Source organism: Sebastes umbrosus, chromosome 14, assembly GCF_015220745.1.
Source record: "Sebastes umbrosus isolate fSebUmb1 chromosome 14, fSebUmb1.pri, whole genome shotgun sequence".
NCBI lineage: Eukaryota > Metazoa > Chordata > Actinopteri > Perciformes > Sebastidae > Sebastes > Sebastes umbrosus.
This window is the reverse complement of record NC_051282.1, coordinates 26,847,693-26,874,624: the sequence shown is the minus strand read 5'-3', so window position 1 is coordinate 26,874,624 and position 26,932 is coordinate 26,847,693. Positions and strand designations below refer to the sequence as shown.

The window sequence follows — 26,932 nt, the reverse complement described above, 5'->3', positions numbered from 1 at the left end:
CTTTGTACATAATTTGTGCGGTCGTTAAATTGTACCAGATCCACAAGCTTCAAAGCATAATAATTATTTGCTAGCAGTCGTGTATTGATTCACCTTACTGAGCTGCTGAAAGGAAAAAAAAATATACCGGGTGGATGGATCTCACACTAAAGAGCTGCTGTAGATGTAGTTTTTTATGCATCATTTTGGAGACGTTTTGCTTCCTGGAATTCATCATATAATGTTACAAAAACCTATTGTCTGGTTAGTTGCTGACAAAACCTATAGACATCTTCCTGTTTTTCCTGTTTTCAGTAAGTTGGCAGATAACCAAATATTGATTTGTGTTTTTCAGAGTGGGGAAGTTGGTGGATTCTAGTTTGGACATCCAGGCAATCCAGCTGCCCGCCCTGCAGTACCAACACGAGAGACGCTCCAACGACTGGACCACAGACGACGCCAGCAGCATCAGCGGCATGACCGACGTCACTGACTTCACCGACAGCGGCACGCTCATCTCGGAGGACTGCTCCAACATCAAGCTGAACACCGGGGTGAGATAAGAGGAAGCAAACGCAGATGCTTGTCATGTTTTTCTGCATGTCGTTCATTTTGCTCACATTTCCTTCCCCCTTTTTCCTCTCCCGTCAGGCCAAACTACACCTGCAACAGTTCTACGCCATGTTCCTGAAGAGGGCGCTGTACAGCTGGAGGAACTGGAAGGTGATGGTGGCTCAGTTCCTCGTCCCTTTGGTCTTCACCGTGGTGGCCTTAGTTGTGGCACGCAGCTTTCCCAATCACCAGGACGCTCCTCAGCTGAGGCTGGCACTCAGCCGCTATGGTTCCACCCGTGTCCCCGTGGCTCTGAAGCCGGGGGTGGGTCCCCTCGCCTCCGCCCTGGCGAACACATACAACTCACAGCTCTCCGCCCAGCTTGGCCAGTTCGTCAACGTCACGGGTAAGCAGCATCGTGAGCGAGAGACTTGGCTTGACTGCTTAGCTGAGTATTTACTGACCATATGCCCCTTTTCTCCCGCTCCTCCCCTCGTCAGACTTCACTGATTACATCCTGACTCAGGCCGAGGAGGAAGGTGGCAGCTTTAATGAGCGCTGCGTGGTGGGCGCTGCTTTCCGTGGCAGGAGCAGCCACTTCGCAGAGGCAACGGCCTACTTCAACAACGAGGGCTACCACACACCCGCCACGGCCCTCATGATGGTGGACAACGCTCTGTTCAAACTGCTAGCGGGGCCGAACGCTTCCATCCAGACGGGCAATTACCCGATGCCACGCAACCTGTCTGAGACTGCCCACAGCCAGCTCACAGAGTGAGTGGAGGGAAAGGAAACACAGTTACAAACAACACACTTTTTACACATTCGCTATCATGTAAAAAATGTTTCTAAGGGATCAGTGTGTTCATGTTGCATGACAAGAACGGTTAGATTTCCTAACTGAATGTCAGTCAATTCTGTTGCGCTTTACTGGAGTAATTGAGCAGAATTCACACCAGAGCAGCGGCCAAGTGCGGCCTGCAGCGAGCTGATTCTGTGGCGAAGTGCGACCAAACTACAAATTGGGAAAAGTTTAACTTTTAGTGGCGAAGTACGGCCAGAGTATACCCACAGCCAATCAGTTAAGGTGCTAAATGGCTTATTGAATAAATTCTGACGTAGCAAACATTTAACTCACATGGCTGATCAACTTTTTCCTCTGTCGGCGTCTTCTCGGATATTCCCATAATGTGCGAATACTTGTCTCCAAGCTGACTTGATTTGTGTCCGGTTTGCAACCTTCTATTCTGTTTACTGGCGGATTACAGCCATGCATAGCCTATAATAACGTCTAATTCACATTTCTGTTTTTGAAACATTTCAAAAGTTCGGCTATAGAGGAGTTGAACAGATGGAGATCAAGAGAACAGATGTGTCTGTCTCTGTCATTTCACATCTTGCTATCTCTTCACCTTTCCTTTGCACCATTTCTCTTCAATTTCCTCCTGTCATCACACCCTTTTCACCTCCTCCTCCTCCTCCTCCTCCTCCTCTTTTCCTCATTTCTCATTTCCTCCATCTGTAGGGGAAAGACGGGCTTCATCATCGCCATCAACCTGATGTACGGAATGGCCTCCCTGTCCAGCACATTTGCCCTGCTGCTCGTAACGGAGTCCTCTATCAAGTCCAAGCATGTGCAGAAGGTCAGCGGCGTCTACCTGTCAAACTTCTGGTTTTCTGCTCTGCTGTGGGACCTGGTCAACTTCCTGATGCCCTGTCTCCTCATGCTGGTCAGTATGACACCTGATTACTTGTACCCGTAAAGGTATTGAGACTGACAAGTTGTACAGTTTCATGTCTTAACTTGTTTTATGCTCTTAGGTGGTGTTTCAGGCATTCGGAGTCAAGGCCTTCGTAGACAATAACCACCTGGTGGATGTGTTGTTGTTACTGCTGCTGTATGGCTGGGCTGTTATACCTCTTATGTACCTGCTCAGCTTCCTCTTCTCCACCGCCGCTACTGCCTACACACGCCTCACCATCTTCAACATGATCTCTGGCACGGCCACCTTTCTGGCTGTCACCATCATGACCATACCAGGTGAGATCTCCCGGGAGACTCAAGATTTTCATTGCCCTCTCTCAGTTTCCTCCCGGGGTCACAATTCTCCCGCATTTCCCCCGATTTACAAGTTCACACCAAATAGCAAATTATTCTGTATTCTTTCATGAGAATTAAAAGTAAAATTAAAAGTAGGCCTATTTAACTTAAAAATGTTGTTGCAGTATACTTGTTATTTTGCTATTTTCATTTGTTAAAAGTCACCAGAATGCAGGAAACAAAGTCTCTGAAACTGATTTTTCTGGGGGAGAACCCCCAGACCCACTGCGTTGGTTTCAAAATCCTCCCTATTTTTGACGTTTCAAGGTTGGCATGTACGGCTTCCAGCAAGTGTAGACTTTTAAAGTCAATAAAACACATTGTCTTATGCTCGGGGCAATATGTCATGTGCTAGTTTTAAGGATTTGAAAAGTGTTTGGCTGAATACATCTTGACTGCAGTGTGTGGATGACACAAAGGGGAAAAGCACTTGCCCGCCTGTGTCCCTCATTGAATACAATATGCAGTATTTGTGGTGTGGAGCTAATGCAGGATCATGTTCTTGCAACTCTGTTTGATTGAGATGCCTGTGTGGAGAGGAGTGAGCTTTTGAAATGATAGTGAGGAGACAAGTGGTCAACGTGGGAGTTAGCAGTGTGAACTGCCACTGACTACGAATATTTACAACAACATCAGGAGCAAAACGGGGGGGGGGAAACGTATACAAAAAATTAAAAAGACAAGAAAAAATGATTCTATATGATTCCTGTTGTTGAACTCTTTATGAATTCCTTCTCCAGAGTTGAACCTGCAGCACCTGTCGCGCTTACTGGATAAGGTGTTCCTGATCTTCCCAAACTACTGCCTGGGCATGTCCTTCAGCCAGTTCTACCAGAACTACGAATTCATCTCGTTTTGCACCTCCAGTCCAATCAGCGTGGAAGTGTGCAAGTACTTAAGTAAGTAATAACTGCTGCCTCGGAGAATGAAGAGGTCATTGCTTTTTCCGTAGAGGTGGTACAGTCTATGCTTTTAGTTTTAAAACTTGACTACCTGAATTCACCATTTAATATGTGATGGCTTTATGATATAGAAGATGTAATTATAGTGATTAGTCATAATGTGGGTGGCAGTATTACACACTTTTATTGGGATGAAGGTGGTGGTTCATTTTTATAATGACAATGATTATATGAGTTATGATGTACTCTATAAATAAGGATAATTGCTTTCACCAAAGAACACCCAGTTCAACCAGAAATGGAGCAGATCGATTTTAAAACTTCATTTTTACTTTTAATTTTATGTCTACACACATTCAAAAACTGTGTTTTTTGCTACAAGTTTAGAGCAGTTTACAGTAAACAAAGTTGTCTTGTGACAAGGACAGCTTAATAAATATAAAGAGGAAAATGGGGAGTCAAATGAGATGCATAATGCACCAAAGTCCATTTAGTTACAGATTGTTTAAGGTGTAAATTGTAATTTTATAATCCAGTTTTCACATAGCTTTTTGTAATATCGAATATTTTTTAAAGCTAGGGTCGGTAATGTTGAGAAACTAGTAAGAGTACGCTGGATTTCAGCCCAGTGTTGCCAACTCTTTTCCAATGAAAGTAGCAGCACTCGCTCCAAAAGTCCCTAAATTTAGATAAAAAGCCGGCAACACTGACAGCCTGCCCCTTCAGGGCCTCCCTCCAAAGCCACTCCCCCAAAAATAATATTATGATATATTTGATTTATTGGTGTTTGGATGTAAAGAGAATTTCAACTTATATAACACAAAAATGTTTTTTTCAAGAAGATTACCAACCCTAGATTTAAAATCTAATTTCCCTTGCAATTAATCACCAAAATAAACATTAATGAAATGATCAGATTTATTGTGTAAACTCTGCATATTTAAGCTCTTAATTTACTTGACATAACTCAGTGCTTCTCTGGTCCCTAGACATCACATACCAGACAAACTACTTCTCGATGTCGGAGCCTGGCGTGGGACGCTTCCTCGTGGCCTTCTCCTTGCAGGGCGTTGTTTTCATCATTCTGCTGTTTGTCATCGAGCTGCAGTGTGTCCACACTCTCCGGCGACTCCTCTCCACCCTGGGCAGAAGACGTAAACAGGTAGATGAATTGTGGGAGCGGCGAACAAGATGAGTGTTTGTCTTTTTCTGTGTTTGTGTGGGGGGGAGAATGGAAACTTTCCAATTTTGTCAGGAATGAAAAAAGAGAAGTCTCTAAAGACAATGAGAGTAGTGTTTTGTGAATTTGATTGTACAGAGAACAGACAACATGCTGTAAACACTTTAACTTTAAACGAAATCACTGCTAATTTGGTTCATATTAGGTTGAATGGCAGTTGGCACCATTTGTCCCTCATTAAAGAGGCACTTTGCAGGCAATGAGCACTTGAACATGAGACTAATAACATAACTCCAAAGAAGCCAAATTATCTGCCCTCTAAGTGCAGATGTCCCCGCCAACTGATTTATTATATCAAGGGTAACAGTCTTGAATTAAATTAATATAATTTTGATAAATATGTTCATCGTTATGAACTCCTTCCCATCGCTCCTTACATAATGAAACCTATAACGAGTCTCAGAGTCAACGAGGTGTTACTTCACACGTCTAAGATCTATAACCACCTCTGAAACGCCTCCAACTGATTTAAGAAAACACTTTAGGTGAAACAGTGCATTTGAAAACCATTTAAAACTGAAATGACTAATTATTCGATTACTTAATCAACAGATAATTAATTTGCAGTTATTTTGCTAATCAAATAATTAATTTAACGGCGTTTTCAAGCAAAAAGGACAAACATATGCTTGTTTCCGCTTCTCAGTTGGGAGAATTTCTTGATTTTCTGTGACTTACGTGATAATAAATTGAATGGGTTTTAGTTGGTAGGACAAAACAAGCAATTTTAACATGTCGTCTTTGGCTTTTTCATTGTTACAATGAATTCAGAAAATAATTGGCAATAGTTCGTTGCGGCCCTAAATGCCGTTTATGAACAGAGTTATAGGTCGAAGATTACAGTTTCCACAGACTCCCTCTGCTACGTGGTTTAACTAAGCTTGCCTAATCTTGTCCATGAAGTATAAGATATATATTTTATTTCGGTCTACACCTATTGACATACTACTACAGTAGTAAACTAGGGCTGGGCGATATGGCTTATAAATAATATCTTGATATTTTTAGGTTATGCCGCGATAAATATCTCCATATTTTCATACTTTCTCTAAAATAACATTAAAATAAGGGATTCAACCCTTTGATAGGTATGATCATACCAGCGTGATCATTCTAGCAAACTAATCTGAGGTGGTGTACTGTCATTTTGAAGTCAGATTGGTCTTTGGAAATGTATTCTTATCAAGTTTGACTAATTATTCACACAATTGAAATTAAATTTTTCTCTGAAATAAAGTTTGCAGGTGGTATTTTTAATTATCACTCATTTGTTTATTATTTAATATTTATTAATTTTTGTCATTTATTTAGTTTTATTTATTTATTCATTATTGACTGACTGGCTGACTTATTGAATGAATGTGAAATTGCAGATCACATTCACAGGAAGTCGCTTTTATTTTGAAGTCAGCTCTTTCCGTAATGCCTAGTATATATACTGTATAAGTACCACAAAACAATGTGGGGGCTCGTTTGACCGTCTTTTTTGAAGTGGAGGCTGGCATCTTCATCACCGTTTCCGACCTCAACACGTATAAACTCGCTTTAGCGGCTCACTTCTTTTGCTCTCTCAGACTCTTTCCCTGCTTCGGGATTAAAAAAATAGCGTAACAATCATCCTAATATTTGTACTCGATGGTAGCGATATTGCCACTACACCCCACGAAGAACAGACCGCAATACATTGAGTATATACATGGATATATTGCCCACCCCTATAGTAAACTACTACATATTTATGTATTATAGTCCTTTGTTAAGTATTAAAAGACCTTATCACCTGAAGTCCCTTTTTATAGTGACACGGGGACACAGTGTCTTATATTTTGTGGTTGATATTTTCTATCATACGTATGTGTGTTTTAGTTACCTCTAATAGAGGATGCAGCGCTGCTTCCAGAGGACCGGGATGTGGCTGAAGAGAGGAAGAGGGTCCTGGAGTGCCAGCCGATAGTCGAGTCTATGGTTGGCAGCCCACTCATATTGCAGGAACTCAGCAAGGTGCGTAGCAGTGGAGTCTTTTCCTAGTCTGAACGAGACAGTCTGCCTCAGTGTTGTGTGACTCCAGAGATGTGTGTGTGTGTCTTTGTGAGATATGACAAGGTGGCACAGACTTACTGTTATCTCTCCTCCACAGGTGTACAGCTGCGGGGAGAATCTCCTGGCTGTGGACAGGCTGTCTTTAGCTGTAGGGAAAGGGGAGTGTTTCGGCCTCCTGGGCTTCAACGGAGCAGGCAAAACCACAACCTTTAAGATGCTGACATGTGATGAGACAGTTACCTCCGGGGACGCCTACATTGACGGATACAGCATCTTGAGGGACGTTAAAAAGGTAATAGACGGAGGTAGGAGAGGTGATTTCTAATAATTCAGAGATGAATCGATGCTTTCAAAATGACAAGAACATTTATCTCTGGATTGCAGGTGCAGCAGCGCATTGGTTACTGCCCGCAGTTTGACGCCGTGTTGGACCACATGACAGGAAGAGAGACTCTGAGTATGTACGCCAGACTCAGAGGAATACCAGAGAGGTATGTGTCTGGCTGCGTGGAGAATGTCCTGAGGTCGCTGCTGCTGGAGCCTCATGCTGATAAACTGATCCGCAGCTATAGGTAGGTCGACCGTTCCATTCACATACTAGCCTGAATAATGCTCTATTTTGTTGAGTAATAATATATCACCATCATTATATGCAGTGGCGGTAACAAGCGGAAGCTGAGTGCAGGCATGGCTCTGATCGGTGGGCCTCCGGTCATCTTCCTGGATGAGCCTTCGACCGGGATGGACCCCGTGGCCAGGAGGCTGCTGTGGGACGCCGTCACACGCACACGGGAGTCTGGAAAGGCCATAATCATCACTTCTCATAGGTGAGCTTTATAGTTAGTGTTGGTTATCAGCAGTGGTACATGTACTCATGTACTTAAGTATAATTTTGAAGTATTGGAACTTTACTTGAGTATTTTAATTTTCTGTTGTTTTAACTTAACTCATCTTTATTTATATAGAACATTTCTTACAAACATGCAGCCCAAAGTGTTTCGCATAGCAAGATTAAAACAACACAGACAAAAAATAAAAACAAAAATACACAACTGTAGATCCAATTTTGCAAGACTGAAAATAAATAAATAAATAAAACAATAAAATGTTATAAATAAATTAATACCAGGGATAAAATAGTAATAGTAGTAATAAAAAATAATGTAAAAATCAATGATTAAAACTTAAAAAACTAAGGCTATAACATTGCTCCAAATTAAAAGCCGGCTTTAAAAGATATGTCTTTAATTTCCTTTAAAGGAACTACTTTACTACATTTCAGAAGGAAATATTCAGTAGTAGAAGAAGTCGTCAGATCCTTTACTTAAATAAAGTACCAATACCCCGATGTAAAAACACTCCAGCAGTATATAAAGTAATAAAAAATTCTCACTACTTCCACCTATGTCTGTAAAATGCTATTTACACATTAATGCATTAGTGACGATGTTTACTTGCACAAAATATTCCAGTTTTTGCCCTCATTCCGAAAAAAAACATAGGCTGCGTCCAAAATCGCATACTATGCGCTACATGCTCAATAGGTATTCTTACCCTGATATGTTCCCTCTCCAGTATGGAGGAGTGTGAGGCCCTGTGTACCCGGCTGGCAGTGATGGTCAACGGTCAGTTCAAGTGCCTCGGGAGTCCCCAACACCTGAAGAGCAAGTTCGGCAGCGGCTACACGCTGCTGGCGAAAGTCCACATAGAGGCCGAGCTGGAGGACAGTGACCTGCAGCTTTTTAAAGACTTCATCGAAAGTACCTTCCCAGGTCAGAGGCGTACAGTTTCACAATTACTAGAACTATAATAGATGTAAGATGTAAAGACCATAACTGTATTAACAACAGAACAAAATGCATTTACAGTTATCATTCTACATTTGAATGGGCAGAGCACCTTGTCTTCTCTTCTTCCTTGTTGTACTTTACATTAAACACGTGAGTGTGTTTTTTCTGTTGAATTAAACAAAACAAATCTAACACCGTGAATTTCCTCCCACCACAGGAAGTCAACTAAAGGACGAGCACCAGGGAATGGTGCACTATCATTTGACTGACAAAACACTAACCTGGGCCCAGGTAACTGATTTATACAGAAATACAGTACTCTCTCTGCACGTGCGCTGTGCTAGGGCTCCCTCTAGTGCACAGAATGGTACATAATAATACAACATAAATACCTGAGCTGTTATTATAAAGCTTCAACTACAGAAGTTTAACATGTGATTAGCAGAAATAGGACACATTCACAGTAACGGTATGGTAGTGTAGAGCAGAGGTGGGAACAAGTCATTGTTTTGCAAGTCACAAGTAAGTCTCAAGTCTTTGCAGTCAAGTCCCAACTCTTAACTTTGAGTCCTAAAAAAGCCATAAAGTGCTCTTCACCAAATGTAATGCCATTTTAACAACAGAGTTACTGATGCTCAGTAACATCATGTCAGTTCTTCGTGTTTTTTTCCTGCAACTTGATTAGATGCTGTTAGATCGGTTCAAACAAAGTGGATCTGGGGAATTAAGTGTAAGATAATCAAATGCAAGTCCCAATAAAATTCATCAAAAATAAAGAGTTCAGAGTTCAACAAAAAAAACACCACTTTTCAGGGATTCAGCAATAAAAAACAAAAGATAGAAATTCTGTTTATTCAGTTCAGTTACATTTTTTCCCCCACCAGTAAATCTTCTTCTCAAACAAATCAATAAAGGATGTCTCAAAAAGTAAATAACCCAAAATCTCCGATACTGTCAGAGTTTCCTCCGGTACTGCAGTGGATCATCTTCGTGCACACACTTTGTAAATAGGGCTGTCGATCGATTTAATTATTTAATTGCGATTAATCACATGATTGTCCATGGCACATTTTTTACCTGTTCAAAATGTACCTCAAAGGGAGATTTGTCAAGTATTTAATACTCTTATCAACATGGGAGTGGGCAAATATGCTGCTTTATGCAAATGTATGTATATATTTATTTATGGAAATCAATTAACAACATAAAACAATGACAAATATTGTCCAGAAACCCTCACAGGTACTGCATTTAGCATGAAAAATATGCTCAAATCATAACATGGCAAACTGAAGCCCAACAGGCAATAACAGCTGTCAGTGTGTCAGTGTGCTGACTTGACTATGACTTGCCCCAAACTGCATGTGATTATCATAAAGTGGGCATGTCTGTAAAGGGGAGACTCGTGGGTACACACAGAACCCGATTTCATTCACATATCCTGAGGTCAGAGTAAATAAAGTGTATTTATTTGTATTTTCAATGTGCAAAAGAAGCAAACTGCAGCTTTAAATTGTGATCTTGGCACACAGCCTTGGATAACACCAGAGATGTATTCATATCACACCTTTCCAATGTTTTCCTCCCTCCCTATTCTCCACTCCCGCCCAGGTGTTCGGCACTTTGGAGGCAGCCAAAGAGAAATACCAGATCGAAGACTACTGCGTGAGCCAGATATCACTGGAGCAGGTGTTCCTCAGCTTTGCCCAGTTCCAACACTGCACAGAGAGCGGGAGGAAGTAAGTGGAGCGAGGAATCCGTCCATCCATTGTCCATTCTCTACAGTGGCGTGTGTGTGTGTGTGTGAAGGACCTGTGTACACGGACTTGCCTCGGTTACACCGCAGGTGTGTACGCAGGCTGGAGCCGGTTTTATCTCCAGCTCCGTTTTTACCATGACCACCAAACAACACACACACACACACACACACACACACACTGGGCCAGTCGCATCAACTTCAGCCTTTCTACTACTGTATCACGTCGGTGTGTCTTTGTTGGGTCACTCATGCCGTTGCTTTTGCTGTTGTTGTGTGAGACGAGGAGGTGTTGGGATTATGACGTGTGGGGTATGATGATTATACCAAGTAATGAACTCTTGAGTACTGCACTAGTGAGGTCAAAGACAATGACATCCCTCATTAGATACTACCACTACTCTGAACTGTCTGTGTGACCGGGTTTATTCATGTGCACTTCTCTGCGTGTGTCTTTTTCTTTTTGTTATTTATGATTTTTATTGATTATGTTCCCGAGAGGATTTGTGCTTTTCTTCTGTGATCATCACAAGAGAATGAACCACTCCATTTGATACGTGTATGAAATCGTTGCACACCTTTGCGCCTTATCTAACTAATGAGGGTTCTTGTTTCTTTATATCGCCCTGTACGGACAAAATGCCTGGTTATCCTTAAAAGCCTCTTAATGTCGTTGCCAGATGTAAATAATGTGACGTGTTCATGGTACTAAAACCACTTACTCATTCAAGGGCCAGAGCAGAACATTTACTCATTTTAAAGGCACATTAATGAACGCATGTATACGATACGATTTGCAGACTGCATGATATACTGGAAGAACGGAGAGCTGCTAGCGATCCTTATTGAGGATTAATCCGAAGAGAACATTTAGTTCAGGCTGAGTACATTTAATAATACGCCTCCATTGTCCAGGGTCCTTGTGAACCAATGTTTTCGGTTTTCCTGCCAAACAAGTTACAGCAACAGTGTGTGTGTCACCATGTGGATATCCAGCCATCACAGTTTACATGGAAGCTTTTTTAGAGAGAAATCATCGCGTGACGCAGGAGATTATTTTCAAATGTTGCAGAAAAACAGGAGGACTTCAAATACTAAAAACAGCAAGACTGCAATGACCTTTTTGTACTTTGTTTTTCTTGCTATGCATTTCACACGGTACACCTGTGTGTGTCTGTATGTGTGTGTGAGAGGTACAGAGGCAACACATGATTCCTGATTTCCTCCAGACCACACAGAAACAGTGCTAATAGTCAAGTTAAATATTAAAATCAAGAGATTGTTTTTTGCGCAGTGGACGAACTTTACTGCTGTGTCATCTTTAGTGTAGAGCTGCTCCTTCAGGGAACGCCAGGAAATGCAATAAAAAGGCCCAACAATGGTGTATAGATGGTTAAAAAACTTCCTCTGCGTACAAATAGATGCCTTGTTCTGAGGAAGAATGAACAGCGCAATGTTTGTTCCTCTGTCATTTGGATGTGCTACCATGAACCTCATTTCAGAGCGTGCCCGATATAACACTGTCTCAAAGCCTTGTTTGTACTTTCAAAAAGATGTACGTGTTCTGTAGGAATATTGGGAATAAGTTTCAAAAACAAATTCCCGCACATCGATGGGAAATTCTCAGTTTCCTGCTTTTCATCCACGTTAAAGATCGATCTTTATAATCCGGGATGAATCATGTTAACTCGAGTGTACAAATGACATTCCTACTCTGGAAAAAAATCACTCACAGAAGTGAGATGAATGTATTTTACTGTCTTACGCGAAAGCAAAAAGCACTCACAGTAATCGACTTTACTAACAGCTTCATATGATTTCCAACGCTGTCTCCACGTCACCAGATGTGGGAGAAGAAAAAGTAAGAGACTGACATTCCAGAAAGACATTTAATTTTGACTTTTGTTACATTTGTTTGTGTATTTGCACAATTTATTTGTCTCATTTACATGTACGACTTGAATCAAATGCGATGTTAGATACGTAGTTTGAGGAGGAATGGAAAGGTTCGCGCTGCTGATATTGAAGGATTGAGTTATGCTGAAATATGATATTTAAAAAAAAAAGGGAATTTACATCATTGTAAGTGTGTACTGTACTGTACCAAGAAACTGACCTTGTCAACTGTATATGTATCGCTATTCTTTTTAAATTAAATAATGCTCTATGCAAATGGTAGCAAACACCAGTGCCTGGTCTCGTTTTTCCAGCAAGTGACACATCACACCTGTCTTGATTCTACTTGCATGGCTAAAAAAATATTTTTCCACCCTTTCAAAGCATCACAATAGAGAGACGAAGTCCCGCCCCTTCCCGTGGACCCCATGGGACCTTATTTTGGAAAAAAATATGAATGGTAGTCAACGACGTGACGTATGTTGTGCGAGACGAGAGATGTAGTTCACTGAGCGGTTTCACTCAAAGCTAAATGAAACTACGACAAAACTGAGACTTTCTTAACTTGAAAAATTATGTTTTAAATTGACAAACATCATATGTGTGTTTCGTGGTGCAATTCAAACGGGATCAAAAAAATATTTATCTCTCTCTGTTGACTACCGTTCGTATTTTTTCCGAAATAAGATCCCATGGTGGTCCGCCAGAAGGCGGACCATCGTCTATCGAGAGGTGAAGGTTTTGGTAGGTAAAGTATTGCTTTGCTCCGGTGCCGGTGCTCCTGTCTGTTTCTTGATGCCGTGGGCGTGCCGACCGTCACACCTACTATGTATAAGTACCTGATATAACCCCACTTCAAAACACACAAACTATCCCTTTAACAAGCCAAAAAGGTTGGAAACTACTGCTCCAGACATTTAGGACCCTGAAGACGCCTAAAAGACAGTGAGGAGAACTCTAAACGCTGACCTCTGTCAGGAATTTCTAACCTACAATACAGCTCACCTGAATTCTTACCCTACAATTAAATGTTCCTGAAACCAGAGACGCTAATGACGCATCCATCCTGTTGTTCCATAAACAAGGTCTACCTGTGAAAATGTAGACTCTTTCCAAACAAGCCCTTCTGCTTTCTCCTTTGAGACGTCTCGCTCACCTTTGAGTCAACAGGGAAGATGATTAGTAGCCTGATCTCTCAGCCTAAAGGGAATTCCGGGTGAGCTCGTTACGCTCTAACAAAGTTCAGCTGTGTTTTAACTGCAAGTCGAAGGAGTACCGTCAACGGCAGGACAAATGTCTCTTTTGGAGGATTTTGTTTTTTCTAATCCCACCACTTTGTTGGGGGTTGTTGCTCTCCTACTCGTCCTTTATCTTGTTTCCAGTAGTTTCGCCTCCCAGGATTCTGGGAAGGGGCCTCCAGGGCCGAGGCCTCTTCCTCTGCTTGGCAACCTGCTGCATCTTGATCTCAAGAGACCCTACAAAACCCTCTGTGAGGTGAGTCAAGCCCTTTTATCCCAAAACAAATCCATTTTGTAACATTTGTACGAAGGTCCTTTGCAATAACAAATGTCCTTAAGCTTTCTCTGACTCAACATTTTTTATTTTTGCAGCTTTCAAAGAGACATGGGTCTGTGTTTACGGTGTACTTTGGAACCAATAAAGTGGTGGTCCTGGCTGGATACAAGGCAGTCAAAGAGGCTCTGGTCAGCTACGCAGAAGAGTTTGGAGATAGAGACATCCCCCCTATTTTTTATGATGTGAATCAAGGTCACGGTGTGTTTACCTTTTTGCACAAAACCAAATAGTATGAGTTATAGCAAAAGCAAAACCATACATAATATTGTATTTGTTATCTGTTTGATAATACACTGTTTTTATTTTTCTGTTTTAATGTTCAATGTCTTCATTACTTCTTTGTTTTATTTAGGTCAATCACTGATAAGTATTGTATCTTATCATATAGTCACACACTATACTAGTACAGATTAAATTCAACTCGTATGTCATGTTATATATTAATAATACAAATATATTTAAACAACAAATATTCTTTTTCATTTCTTATTTATACCATTCTGGCTTTTATATTTAACACACATCTTTTAATCCCACTTCTCCACATTTTGTATTCACTTATTTGTTATATATTGCACATTTTAATGCAAATATTTGTTCATATTTCTTATATTCTCATTTTCTTATTCTTAATTTTAGTACTCACTTATATTTATTTGCATATATTGTGTTTGTATTGTACCATTATGTACAGAAATGACTTATATTTTCTTACATTTCTTTACATTTATACAAGAGCAACTGTAACGCCCCAATTTCCCCCTGGAGATCAATAAAGTATTTCTGATTTTTAATAAGGAATCCTGTTCGCAAATGGAGAAACATGGAAAGAGATGAGACGTTTTGCCCTCACCACCCTGAGAGACTTTGGGATGGGAAAAAGAGTCGCTGAGGATAAAATCTTGGAGGAATGCCACCATTTGATCCGAATGTTTGACGAGCACGAAGGTATGGAGTTAAAATATGTAAGTGATAATACATGACGAGGTGTTCTGAGGTCAAATATTACAGTTGACGTCAAGGTGTCATCGTAATGCTGAGTGACATTTCCTCCACAAGGTTTATTTATATCAAGTACATCATTGACCTCAGAAAATGATCAGCTGTGTTCAAATCATCACCCATATTTTACAGAGTTTTTGTAGCCAGTCATGGTGATGTTTGCTTTAACACTACAAGACTGCACTTCTCATTTTGTACTGAAGTCTTAATACTTAAATTATTTGCTATTTTACAGGGAAACCATTTGATACAGGGTGCCAGGTAAACTGGGCAACATCCAACATCATCTGCTCTATCGTGTATGGCAGCAGGTTTGAATACGATGACCCCCGATTCACAAACATGGTGAGAAGAGCCAACGAGAACATACGCGTGGCCGGCTCTGCACCAATCCAGGTGGGCTTCATAATTTGCTTTTTAAATTGCTGCAGTTACACAAGCAATGGTAACTGACAAATGCATGATTTAGGAAACTGTGGGACCAATTTTGTAGTATCATTTGGGGCGAATTTTAAATGACAAAAGAATACAAGAAAGTGTTGTCAGACTGAAAATGGATGGAAACTGCAGGGTGATTATTTAAATGTGGCAAATAACTGATCAAAAGTGGGTCTGAATGCTGAATTTACGTATTTGAATACATATACTCTTTTAAATTGGGCACATAATTTCTGCTGTGTTAGACTATGAACATTTGTATAAATCTATGAAATCTGACTCCTTGGGTTGTTGTTTGGTGTACTTCAATCTTTGTTGTTTTCACTGTTACGTCACAGCTTTACAACATGTTCCCCAGGCTGGTCAGTTGGATAAAAAGCCGGCAGCTGATTTTAAAAAACTTTGCAATGAATGCCAGTGATGTCAAAGATTTAATCAACCATCTGAAAGAGACACTGAATCCTCAGATCTGCAGGGGGCTCGTGGACTGTTTTCTGATTCGGAAGCAGAAAGAAGAGGTAAGACAACATTTTTACAGTTTTCATCTAATAAAAAGAACAGTGTATTTTATGATATGTGTACGTTCTTTCTCTTAGGACTCTCGTGTGATGGACACTCATTACAATGAGAAGAACTTGATAATTACAGTGACCAACCTGTTTTCTGCTGGTACTGATACCACAGCGACGACACTGAGATGGGGTTTGCTGCTTATGGCTAAATATCCGCTTATACAAGGTAAAGAGAGAGATGAGGCTAGTCGGTGTGCATTGATGTTTTCACTTGTGGATGCCCTTTTTTAACTTTTACCTTCTTTTTTTGTTGCTACTATTATGTGCTGATTGACAACTGTTAGCATGTTAAACTAAGATGGAAGTAAACATTACACCTGCTTAGCTCAAAGTACAGCTTCAAAGGGTTGTCTCTAAAAGGTAGCCCACAAATTGCGAAACTCTTGTGAGATGGCTAAGGTGAAGCATTGATGGTTAAGGTGAAGCATTGATGGTTAAGGTGAAGCATTGATGGTTAAGGTGAAGCATTGATGGTTAAGGTGAGGCATTGTTAGTTAAGGTGAGGCATTGATGGTTAAGGTGAGGCATTGTTAGTTAAGGTGAGGCATTGATGGTTAAGCTGAGGCATTGATGGTTAAGCTGAGGCATTGATGGTTAAGCTGAGGCATTGATGGTTAAGCTGAAGCATTGATTTTTAAGGTGAGCCATTGACCTTGGATGGTTAAGGTGAGGCATTGATGGTTAAGGTGAGGCATTGATGGTTAAGCTGAGGCATTGATGGTTAAGCTGAGGCATTGATGGTTAAGCTGAGGCATTGATTTTTAAGGTGAGCCATTGACCTTGGATGGTTAAGGTGAGGCATTGATGGTTAAGGTTAGGATAGGTCATCGGGAAAGGAGTCTTGCGAGAGTTTTCGCTTGTGGGTAACCATCTAGACACCGCTGCTTCACAGAGCATCTAGCATGGCTGTAGACTAGTCTTGTTAAAATGAATGCAGACAAAGAATATTTATTTATTAATGTGTCTGAGTCCAGACCAGGTCCAGGAGGAGCTGAGCAGGGCGGTTGGAAGCCGTCAAGTCCGGGTTGATGACCGTAAAAACCTGCCGTACATTGATGCTGTCATCCACGAGACACAGAGACTGGCCAACATTGTCCCCATGGCCATTCCTCACAAAACCAGCCGAGACGTCACCTTCCAGGGATACTTCATCAAAGAGGTCAGCTGCTCACATCTGTTATTTTTTGCGGGGGTGAAAATGTGCTTTCATTCTGAGACTTCATCTCTTCTTCTGCCTACAGGGGACGACCGTGTTTCCTCTTCTTACTTCTGTCCTGCATGACGAGAGCGAATGGGAGAGCCCACACACTTTCAACCCTTCCCACTTCCTGGATAAGGACGGTCATTTTTTCAAGAGAGACGCCTTCATGCCCTTTTCTGCAGGTATAAAAACATTGTTGAGTTTTTCTTGTTTCGGGATTACAGATACATTTTACACAGCAGTTTAACTCTTTGCAAATCTCTTCTTTCTTGCAGGTCGCAGGGCGTGTCCAGGAGAAAGTCTGGCTAAGATGGAGCTCTTCCTCTTCTTCACCTCCCTCCTCCAGCGCTTTCGTTTCTCTCCTCCACCTGGAGTCACAGAGGATGAACTGGATCTGACTCCAGCTGTGGGCTTCACCCTCAACCCGTCACCTCATGAGCTGTGTGCCGTCAGTCGCCAATGAAGAAGAGAGCTGGAGCATGGCCTTGTACTATACCTGCATGTGCCAATGGCATGAATATTGTTTTACTTGTCATCCTCGCACACGGAGAATAACATACTGAGCAGCGAGCAAAGTACATCCATTTGTGAAAATAATCAATAGTGACCTAGAAGCAAGAATATAAAGGTTAATGTAGCTGTTTCATTCTAAAAAAGTGCATTTACACCCAAATTCCTACAAATTGATGCAACTAATGAGTATAAATCATAAACATTTAGGCTAGTCAGTGTCTCCAGCTGTGTGTGACAACATTCATCTTTCTCCAATACCATATCAGATAAGTGAATGAAATAAACGATCTCCTGATTCTTGAGGATGGGACATCTGCAGTAACACTTTACAACATTTAGAGCAGTTACCAGGGAACAAATGAGGAACATAATGAGGAACAAATGAGGAATAAATGAGGAACATAATGAGGAACAAATGAGGAACAAAATGAGGAACAAATGAGGAACATAATAAGGAATGAATGAGGAACAAAATGAGGAACAAATGAGGAACGAATGAGGAACAAATGAGGAACAAAATGAGGAACAAATGAGGAACAAATGAGGAATGAATGAGGAACAAATGAGGAATGAATGAGGAACATAATGAGGAACAAATGAGGAACAAATTAGGAACAAATGAGGAACAAATGAGGAATGAATGAGGAACAAATGAGGAATGAATGAGGAACATAATGAGGAACAAATGAGGAACAAATGAGGAATGAATGAGGAACATAATGAGGAACTAACTGCTAGTGAACAATAAGTTAAAGGGCAGTTCTTAAGTAACTCCTAATCAAATTTTATACAGTAGCTAATGATTACTTAATTGATAAACGACTGTTAGATATTATGTTGTTAATGAACTAATATGTAATTAATTGTTCATGGGTATCTTTTAATCCTTGTAATGGTCCTTTACTTAGTTCTTGATTACTTCTGAATAATGCTTACCAATGTAACCAATAACAAATATATATTATTGTTAAAATTAAAATATTTTTTATACTGTCTGTGCTGTAACATCTCTTTTCACCCTCTGCCTGAAACACTCTGTTTGAGCTCTATTGATTTTTTTTTCTAGGCGAGCATTTCTTTTAGGTGGCTAAAATATGTGTCAGTACTTGCCCGTGACTGTGGGGCTACAATATGCCATTTAAATAGTTTGGGCTGATGGACAGAAGCTGCTAAGCCAGTTTCTCTGGTGGAGATTTAATTACTGTTTTTGTTCTGCTGTTGAGAGGGAAGTGAAATCTGAAGACGGCTCTCCGCCTAAAAGGTGGATTTGGAACTTGAAACTTGTGAGATTGAGTTCAGTGTGAAAACTGGTTTGTGACAAATCTTAAGACTGCAAGTAAGAGTAAGTTAGACTGCACAAAATGCCCACTTGCTGGTACCAGATCTTAACTTTGTCTTCCTTTTATGTATTGATGAATGTGCAGCTTTATGTTTGTCTCCTGAGGGCAAAGCAGTTAAACAGGGTTTCAGGTTCAAAGCTTTTACATATGATTGGCTGGCCTGCTCACAATGTGAGTGGTGACCTCGTGTGATTCGTGCTGTGATTGGTGCAGCCTTTATAAAAGGAGGTGGGAGCTCTTACAGCCCCACCCTGAGAGGTGGCTTCATGCTTCTCTGAAGAAATTACAAACAAGCTGAACTAGAAGTCCTGATTGCAGCAACCAGGCATTTAACTTTGAGAACCGCTGTTCAGCGAAGAGGTGTCCTTAAAGGAACCAGGTCCTAGTGACAGTAGGATCATGTTGGAAGATCTTTTTCAATCCTCCACTTCAGTCTCTCTGTTGATGGCCATTGTGGGTCTGCTGGTCTTCCACCTGTTTTACTCCGGGGTCAGCTCCCAAGACAGGAAGAGGGAGCCTCCAGGACCTAAACCTCTTCCCCTGCTTGGTAACCTGCTTCAGGTGGATCTCAAGAGACTCGACAGCTCTCTTGTTGATGTGAGTAATGCGTTGGTTGTCTTAAACAATGTGGTTCTTTGATAGAAGACCAGAAAGTTATATGTTTCTGCATATGTTTTCAGTATTGGTCATTGTTTTTTTAAGATAATCTTTTGGGCAATTTCTGCCTTTATTTAATAGTGATAGTGGAGAGAGATGTGGGGAAACCGAGTAGGGGACAGGTCATGGGGTTGCCCGAAAATCATACATATAAAAAAAAAAAAAAGACATTCTCTGAGATTAAATTGGTAAATTTACGAGAAAAAACTTGGATATTCCCTGAGATTAAAGTTGCAAATTTACGAGAAAAAACCCAGGATATTCTCTGACATAATTATGGTAAATTTCCGGGAAAAAATTCTCGAATTTACAAGAAAAAACCTTGAATATTCTCTGAGATTTAAATCGTAAATTTACTCTCTGAGATTATAAAGTCATAGAAATTCACTGAGATTAAAGTCACAAATTTATGAGAAAAAAAACATAAATTTGCATGAAAAAAACTTGGATATTCTCAGAGATTTAAATAGTAAATTTACGAGAAACAAAGCACAAATTTATGGGGAAAAAAAATTGAATATTCTCTGAGATTATAAAATAGAAATTCACTGAGATTAAAGTCACAAATCTACGAGAAAAAAACCCCTCATTGTTTTATTCATCTTTCAGTGATATTTTTTTTGGATATACACAGTCCTATGTAATATCTTACGTATTATTCATATTCATATCCATCTTTTTAGCTGTCCAAAAAATATGGACCAGTGTTCACAGTCTACTTTGGACCGAAGAAGGTGGTGGTCCTGGCAGGATACAGTACAGTCAGACAGGCTCTGGTCAACCATGCTGAGGAGTTTGGAGACCGAGAGGTCACTCCCATATTCTATGACTTCAACAAAGAAAATGGTAAAGAAATGATTGTTTGTTTGTTTTACTGGCCCGTTTTTATCCTTGTCTTGGCAAACCAACCGTTTTTGTTTCCAGGCATACTATTTTCCAATGGTGACTCGTGGAAAGAAATGAGGCGTTTTGCTCTATCTACATTGAGAGATTTTGGGATGGGCAAAAGGATTAGTGAGGGGAGAATCATCGAAGAATGTCGCTACCTGATTGAAGAATTTGAGCAACACGAAGGTAAGAATATCTCCTCTAAAACACTGCATACATTAATCCCTTGAATAAAGTCACACTTACTATCCAACTCTTTTTCTCTCAGGTAAAGCCTTCGACAACGCCCAGACAATTAATTATGCAGCTTCAAATATTATATCAGCTATCATGTTTGGAAAGAGGTTTGAATACAAAGACCCTGTATTCCAAGCTATGGTGGAAAGAGACCACGAGTCCATCCGTCTGACTGGAACAGCATCCATCCTGGTACACAGACTGATTTCAGATTGAGTGACATCCGATAATTACAAGGAAATTCTACATTGCTGTGCATATTACAGACTTGTTTGGCTTTAGATTAATTATATTGCTGTTGTAGTCGCATAAAATGTTTAGTAAAACATTATTAGGAAGTTATAGGAATTCTCTTAAAGCGCTAACGCTTCTGTGACGATGCCGCTCGGGACGATGTTATCAGCAGTAACGGCTGTGTGAGTGAGGTTGGAAGGGTACCAACTGAACACTGCGTCAATTTTATTAGGCCTACATTAAATTATACCTACTTTCAATTAGTACCTTTTTGCATAATTGCTTTTAAAATAAAATAAAGCATCTACAAATATGCTTCTGATTTAAATGAGTAACAACCGGATGTAAAATCAAACTGATTGAATGAAACCAGCTGGGGCTTAAGATCTCCTGGCTGTCACAATTGTTACATTAAATCCTACAACATTAAATTGTCTTGTGTGTTCCATTACAGATATACGACATGTTTCCTTGGCTGGGCCCTTTTCTTAAAAACTATAAGCATTTGATGAAGAATGTGGAGGACAACAAGGAGCAAATAAGAAGTATAATAGCTGACCTGAAGGAGACTCTGAACCCTGATATGTGCAGATGCTTTGTTGATGCATTCCTGACCCGTAAACTAAATCTGGAGGTGAGCTGTCTAACTCCAATGAATCCACTCCTGGGCTGATCATACTGATCAATAACTCATTGTGTATAAAACCCTGTTTTCTGCATGTTATTCCAGGAGTCTGAAATCGAGAATTCATACTATCATGATGAAAACCTGGTCTACAGTGTGATGAATCTGTTTGCAGCTGGGACCGATACTACAGGAAATACACTTCGGTGGTGTTTACTTTTCATTGCCAAGTACCCTCATTTTCAAGGTACAAAAACATACCCACAAACTCGTCTCTAGTGAAATTCAGTTTACAGTGTTTGCATAAAAATGGGATTAAAGTGGACTCATATATTCATCCGAATTAATCTAAATTTTATGTGAGTCCAGACCAGGTCTATGAGGAGCTGAGCAGGGTGGTTGGAAGCCGTCAGGTCCGAGTAGATGACCGTAAAAACCTGCCGTACACTGATGCTGTCATCCACGAGGCACAGAGACTGGCCAACATTGTCCCCATGGCCATTCCTCACAAAACCAGCCAAGACGTCACCTTCCAGGGCTACTTCATCAAAGAGGTCAGTTGCCCACATAAAACAGTTCTTTGGTTCCAAGATTTCAAACAATTACACCCCTCTCTCTTCTTCTTCTGCCTACAGGGGACTACTGTGTTTCCTCTTCTTACCTCTGTCCTGCATGGTGAGAGCGAATGGGAGAGCCCACACACTTTCAACCCTTCCCACTTCCTGGATAAGGACGGTAAATTCATCAGGAGAGACGCCTTCATGGCCTTTTCTGCAGGTAAAACAATTTCGTCAGGATTTTGTGTTTTATTGATTACAGATGTAAAGACGTGATCCATTTATAACTCGCTGTCGTTCTTGCAGGTCGCAGGGTGTGTCTCGGAGAGAGTCTGGCCCGAATGGAACTCTTCCTCTTCTTCACCTCCCTCCTCCAGCGCTTTCGTTTCTCTCCTCCACCTGGAGTCACAGAGGATGAACTGGATCTGGCACCCATTGTGGGCTTCACCCTCACCCCGTCACATCATGAGCTGTGTGTTGTCAGTCGCCAATGAGGAAGAGAGCTGGAACCTGTTTTGGGGTTTTTATGCGGGGTTCCAGCAGGAGCAGGGACTGCCTCCATGCCACTTGTGGTCACTCAGTCACCCATGATGTAGGAGGGCAAACAGGAACAGTTTTTTTTTAACACTATACTATGTATATATGTATATATTTTAATGTGACAAGTGTTACATAAAAGGTAAGACGAGAAAACCATGAGACCAAAGGGGAAAAAAATAAGAGGGAGGATTGACAAAAGGGGAAAAGAAATCATGCAGATATCAACATTGTTATCTCAACAGGTACATGTATTACTGTCTTGGCCGCCGCTCCCCAGAGCCATAGCAGGAGGCTTGCCCGCTGCAGGTGTAGCGTATTTGGGACACACTACAAAATCACCACGACACCACGGCTTTCTTTGGGGTCTTTCTTTACTGTAGTGCTGTAATGATACAACATGTGACGGGGTCTGCATCAGTTCACAACTTCTCCTCAGACTACTGTGAGAGAAACATAAAATAACAATGTAAAATAAATGCTAAATAAACTAAATATGCTCTGCCTCACATGTCAATTCAATTACAGGGTAAACACAGTGACTCCACGCATGTACACACATAACATTAGAAAAGTAACAACACACATAACATTAGTTTTATGCAAATCCCAGAAGAAAACTACATTTCCCATAATGCCACGGGTCGCGAGGCGCGACTCTTAAGCAAGCGGCGGCACTTCAAAACAACACAGTAGGGAACAATGCGATGCTAACTTTGCAATAACTTTAAAACACCTTGCAGTACAGACTTCCACTTTATACATTACAACTGTCTTCTATCATTCTTTCAGAATAGTCCCGGTATCGTCATTTAGAAACCTAATTCTCCGTCAACATACCTGTCTCTTTCAGTTCCAAACACAGACTGGAATAGTCAGCTCCTACTGCTCCCAAGCTCATGCAATGTCTCCTGCTTACTCATACCATCCTCTGTATCACCTTCAGACTCACTTCCGTCGTTCCCTGAGACATCCCTCTCACTCATAATACTGCAATGACCCTCGTTTGAAGAGGCCATATCCTCCTTTTGAATTGGTGCAGTCCGGTGCTCTTCCTCATCAAGCCTAGCTGCAACAGTAGCCCCTGCAGGGTGTTCTTCAACAGTTTGTGGGGTCACACCGATACTTAACAATTCAGGACATTGGCCATTCAGTCTCCAGGCAGCCGTCCCACTTTTCCTAGCTCCCCTTCTGTGCCAAATAAAGGTTCATTATCCAAAGTTTCCACTTCATCAGCCACCGCCCCTGAGACTGTGGAGAAGATTGTAGACACCCCCTCTTGTTCCACCACCGGCAGGCAAAATGAAATTCCGATGAACGACTTTACTTCTCCTAGTGGTAGGATCTTCAACTCTGTAGATGTGCACAGATGAATCTTTCCATGTAATGACATACACCACTGAGTCCCACAGATCAGCCAATTTACCCTTTCCTCTGTTTTTCCTGTTCGCCAACAGAACATGATCACCAATTTCTAGAGGGATGCCCTTGACCGTCTTATCATACTCTCTTGCTTGCTTCCTCTGTGCTACTGTCGTGTTGCTCTGGGCGATCTTCACAGCTTCTCTCAAGTCCCTCTGGAAAGAGTCAATATAGGTGTCATGAGCCACCACATCCTCATCCCTCAGCGTGCTGCCAAACATGATGTCCACAGGCAACCTAGGCACCCTTCCAAACATTAAATAGAACAGTGCAAATCCTGTTGTCTCATGTGTGGTGCAGTTGTATGAGAATGTAAGCGTCTGTATAATCTGTGGCCATCTTTCTTTTGCTCTTGCTGGAAGGGAGCGGATCATGTTACCAAGTGTACGGTTGAACCTTTCTGTCTGCCCATTACCCATAGGGTGATAAGGGGTGGTACGGGACTTTTTGATTCCCGACACTTGTAACAGTTCTGCAATCAATTGGCTCTCAAAATTAGCTCCCTTGTCGGAGTGGATACGGAGTGGAAAGCGGTAGGTACAGAAGAACTGATTCCACAACTTCTGCGCCACCACCTTGGCTGTCTGGTTCGGACAAGTGAACGCAAGGGCCAACTTGGTGAAGTGGTCTGTTACAACAAGTACGTTGTCATTCTCTCCATTCTTCCCTTCAGCTGACCAAAAATCTATGCAAACCAGCTCGAGTGGTGCACTTGTCTTGATTGAATCTAATGGTGCTCTAGCCTCAGGCTCAAGCATCTTGCTAACCACACAACGTTTGCAGTGAGAGAAATACTTCTTAACTTCTCCGTCCATTCCTGACCAAAAGAACCTTTGGCGCACCAGATGAAACGTCCTGCTTTGGCCTTGATGACCTGCATCGTCATGGGTTCCTTTGAGAGCGACAGCCTTGAGTGAAGCAGGCAGCACCAGCTGATACCTTTTCTTGCCAGCTTTGTCCTTGGACCTGCAGTAGAGAATGTCGTTCGTCATCTCAAGTTTTTCCCAATGTTTCAGTATCCTCAAAACTTGGGCAGTCTAATGATCTCTCTCCCTACGCGAGGGTCTCCTCCTCCTCTCAACAAAGAATCTCACACGAGCTATAGCACAGTCTTCATTCCGACTCCTTTTGATTTCTTCTGCAGAGAAGGCAGGGAGAGCAGGCACACCTCCTTGCAACAGACTGCCAGAACACTGGGCAAACTCGACATTGAGTACTGGCCGGCAACTTTCCCACCCCGAACAGGATTCGAAGAGTGCCTTAACTCCCTCTCTGGACATTCCAATCTGGCCTCCATCTCGATTTTGTGACAGGCTACTGTCATTGGTCTGGACATTGACTGAAATGCCTCTTGTATACACTCTGGGGTTACACACTGTGCTCCATTCTCTAGGGCTTCACTAGCCTCCAACACTTTGGCAAATAGGCGTCGACTCAGAAGGTCAGCAGGTATGTTTTATGTTCCAGGTATGTACTTCAAGTCAAAGTCAAAGGGTGCAATCTTTGACACCCATCGTTGTTCACAGGCGTCTAACTTAGGCTTGGTCATGATATATGTTAAGGGGGTTATTATCAGTTAGGACTGTGAACCGGTTCCCCTTTAACCAATGCACACATTTTTTGCATACAGCCCACTTGAGAGCAAAGAACTCTAATCTATGAGCCGGGTAGCGAGACTGTGACTTTGACAGGGTCTTATTTGCAAAGGCTACACGTCTGGGTTTCTTTTCCCCTTCTAGGTACTTGACTAAGGACCGCCCCCAACCCATCCATTGAAGCATCGACAAAAAGGAGAAATGGTTTCTCAAAGTCTGGGTGGGCCAGAATAGCGGTCTGAGTGACTGCACTCTTGATTTTCTCAACTGCCAGCTCACAGTCAGTAGTCTCAATCCTCAGGCTTTAGACGTCTTAGCATAATCATTCAATATTAAATAAAATTGTAAGAGTACTAGAAATCCGTACCCCCCTCTCATCATTGGCAGATAGAATATCCCCTTTTTGAGACGATACCATTTCACACACAGTGTAGGGGGGAGTTAAAGTTAGCTGGAATACCAAAACACACCATTACACAGGTACCTCCCTGTTTTCCCCTTTAAACCACTCCCAGCACACTCAGGAGGGAGCCCATTCATCGTATATTTCTTTCATGCGTCAGTATAAACTGCTCTGTTTCAACAAATCTTTATTTGCAAATAGCACAGAAGTAAGACCTCCCAGCGACAACTTGCACCATATTTCAGTTAAAGCTTCAGTAGGCAGAATGTTTTTTGCATCATTGAAGAAAAATTTCCATAATAACCTTTCAGCATATTGTAATTCAAGTGTTCTGAGAGAAAACTAGACTTCTACACCTCCTCATGGCTCTGTTTTCAGGCTATAAAAAAATCTAGCCCTTGACCCGAGACTTTGGTCAATCACAGGTCATTTCAGAGAGAGTTCCTATTTTTTTTTTAAAGTTATTTTTTGAGGTGATTTTTAAGTATTTTATTGATAGGACAGTGGATAGAGTGTTGGAAAGGGGGAGAGAGAGAAATGACATGCGGAAAGGACCACAGGCTGGATTCAAACCCTGGTCCACCGCTGCTAAGTCTGAGCCTTGGCGATACATGGGCGCTCGCTCTACCGACTGAGCTAACCAGCCGCCCGAGAGTTCCTATTTGATCAGCGCCGCCTAGTTTGACCGTTTGATCGGAGTTTGTGAGTGATTGACTCGTGGCTCTCATAGACGGCTGACTCCAGATCAGCTCTGATTAGTTGTTTTTCTCCGGTCTGTGAAATCCTGCAGATGCCATTAGGAGCAGCGGAGGACACAGAAGCACATGTTTTTTTTCAGATTACCTGTCTCATGCACTAATGTCAGGTTATAGTGACCGTT

At 41.5% G+C, this 26,932-nt stretch overlaps 3 protein-coding genes across 4 annotated transcripts in view; all 3 read left to right on the top strand.

Annotated features, from left to right (window-relative positions):
- Nucleotides 1-12,548, top strand: part of abca3b (ATP-binding cassette, sub-family A (ABC1), member 3b) — a 40,794-nt gene extending 28,246 nt beyond the window's left edge. The window contains exons 18-31 of the mRNA XM_037793549.1: nt 335-533; nt 631-937; nt 1,032-1,305; nt 2,057-2,261; nt 2,353-2,572; nt 3,373-3,531; nt 4,524-4,696; nt 6,641-6,775; nt 6,912-7,106; nt 7,199-7,386; nt 7,471-7,641; nt 8,390-8,586; nt 8,822-8,895; nt 10,216-12,548. Of these exons, the coding sequence (XP_037649477.1) occupies nt 335-533; nt 631-937; nt 1,032-1,305; nt 2,057-2,261; nt 2,353-2,572; nt 3,373-3,531; nt 4,524-4,696; nt 6,641-6,775; nt 6,912-7,106; nt 7,199-7,386; nt 7,471-7,641; nt 8,390-8,586; nt 8,822-8,895; nt 10,216-10,347 (2,629 nt within the window). The 3' untranslated portion in view covers nt 10,348-12,548. The remainder of the gene's footprint in view (nt 1-334; nt 534-630; nt 938-1,031; nt 1,306-2,056; nt 2,262-2,352; nt 2,573-3,372; nt 3,532-4,523; nt 4,697-6,640; nt 6,776-6,911; nt 7,107-7,198; nt 7,387-7,470; nt 7,642-8,389; nt 8,587-8,821; nt 8,896-10,215) is intronic.
- An 883-nt stretch (nt 12,549-13,431) lies between these two features.
- LOC119502516 (cytochrome P450 2K1-like) lies at nt 13,432-18,345 on the top strand. Its single transcript, XM_037793565.1, has 9 exons — nt 13,432-13,750; nt 13,867-14,029; nt 14,630-14,779; nt 15,069-15,229; nt 15,610-15,789; nt 15,868-16,009; nt 16,818-17,002; nt 17,085-17,226; nt 17,320-18,345. Exons 1-9 carry the CDS (start codon nt 13,550-13,552, stop codon nt 17,505-17,507), a joined length of 1,512 nt encoding a protein of 503 aa, XP_037649493.1. The 5' UTR covers nt 13,432-13,549; the 3' UTR covers nt 17,508-18,345.
- Nucleotides 18,346-19,151: 806 nt separating this feature from the next.
- On the top strand, nt 19,152-26,382 carry LOC119502513 (cytochrome P450 2K1-like). 2 transcript variants are annotated; one of them, XM_037793558.1, is made up of 10 exons: nt 19,154-19,494; nt 20,238-20,400; nt 20,479-20,628; nt 20,711-20,871; nt 21,368-21,547; nt 21,644-21,785; nt 21,908-22,092; nt 22,174-22,315; nt 22,402-22,607; nt 26,317-26,382. In XM_037793558.1, exons 1-9 carry the CDS (start codon nt 19,297-19,299, stop codon nt 22,587-22,589), a joined length of 1,509 nt encoding a protein of 502 aa, XP_037649486.1. In that variant the 5' UTR covers nt 19,154-19,296; the 3' UTR covers nt 22,590-22,607; nt 26,317-26,382. The 2 variants fall into 2 exon arrangements, with proteins under 2 accessions (XP_037649485.1, XP_037649486.1); XM_037793557.1 differs by having other exon boundaries at nt 19,152-19,494; nt 20,238-20,628.
- The last annotated feature ends 550 nt before the right edge of the window (nt 26,383-26,932 follow it).